The following is a 906-nucleotide window of genomic DNA, read 5'->3' as shown; positions in this document are numbered from 1 at the left end:
GGGCTTCCCACCCTGTGCTCCAGCCACCACTGCGCGCAATGCCCGAGGAACTCCATGATGCGCCCCAATGGACGGGACCCTGGCCTGCCACCTACCAGCTGCCACAGAGCCCAAGAGAATCGCCCATCCACCACCCGACACTCCAGCTGCCGAACAATCCCTATGCGGTTCACCAGCCGCTTCAGCCACCGGGGGACCTCCCCAACTACTCTGCTACTGCTCCAGCAGCCAGGGACCCCCTCCACGTTCCTGCTGTCCCAGCCAACAAGAGACCCCCACACCGCCCCGCAGCAGCTGCACCCATCGAACACTCCCCCCCATATCCCCCAGTCACCACAGGAACTCTGCGCTGCCCCCCAGCCACCACGAGACGTCTCCCCCGTTCTCTTGCGATCCCCGGACACGCCCCCTGCTCACCAGCAGCTCCAGCCGCCACGAGACGGCTCCCCTGTCCTCCAGCGGCTACCGGACACTCCCCCTGCCCTCCAGCAGTCTCCGCCGCTGCGAGTCGACTCCCCCGACCCCCAGCAGGACGTCCCTACTGGGGACACCCCCCCTACCGCTGGGACCCCCACCCCACAGGGGACTGACGGCAACACCATCCACCTGACGTACCCCCCTCGCCGCTGATGCACTCATCTGCCCCATCTGCTTGCCGCCCCGACATTTCCACCTCCTCGGGGGAGTCACCAGGCATCTGAAGAGGTGCCACGGCAAATCCATCGCCTTCAGCTGCGCCCGCTGCAGCCTGCCCTTCAAATCCCAGAAGAGGTGCAAGGCACACCAGGCCAGCTGCAAGAGAGCCCATGCAGCGGCAACTCCGGCTCCGGCCTCCCGCTCTCCTGCACCCCGGCCCGCTGCTCCTGCACCGCAAGGAAGCCGGATGCCCCCGCCAGCCCCTACCCC

At 67.5% G+C, this 906-nt stretch overlaps 1 protein-coding gene across 1 annotated transcript; it reads left to right on the top strand.

Moving 5' to 3' along the window:
- Positions 1–57: 57 nt before the first annotated feature.
- Positions 58–630, top strand: LOC115271414 (proline-rich receptor-like protein kinase PERK10). Its single transcript, XM_029913894.1, has one exon. It carries the CDS (start codon positions 58–60, stop codon positions 628–630), a length of 573 nt encoding a protein of 190 aa, XP_029769754.1.
- The last annotated feature ends 276 nt before the right edge of the window (positions 631–906 follow it).

This window comes from Terrapene carolina, unplaced genomic scaffold, assembly GCF_002925995.2.
Source record: "Terrapene carolina triunguis isolate 2854851 unplaced genomic scaffold, T_m_triunguis-2.0 Scaffold7034, whole genome shotgun sequence".
In the NCBI taxonomy this organism is placed as follows: Eukaryota; Metazoa; Chordata; order Testudines; family Emydidae; genus Terrapene; species Terrapene triunguis.
Note: the sequence above shows the minus strand (reverse complement) of the source record. Positions and strands in the feature narration are given on the sequence as shown.

Bases quoted from the DNA above. Each gene is read 5' to 3' on its own strand.
- LOC115271414 (XM_029913894.1), top strand. From the start codon at position 58: ATGCGCCCCAATGGACGGGACCCTGGCCTGCCACCTACCAGCTGCCAC.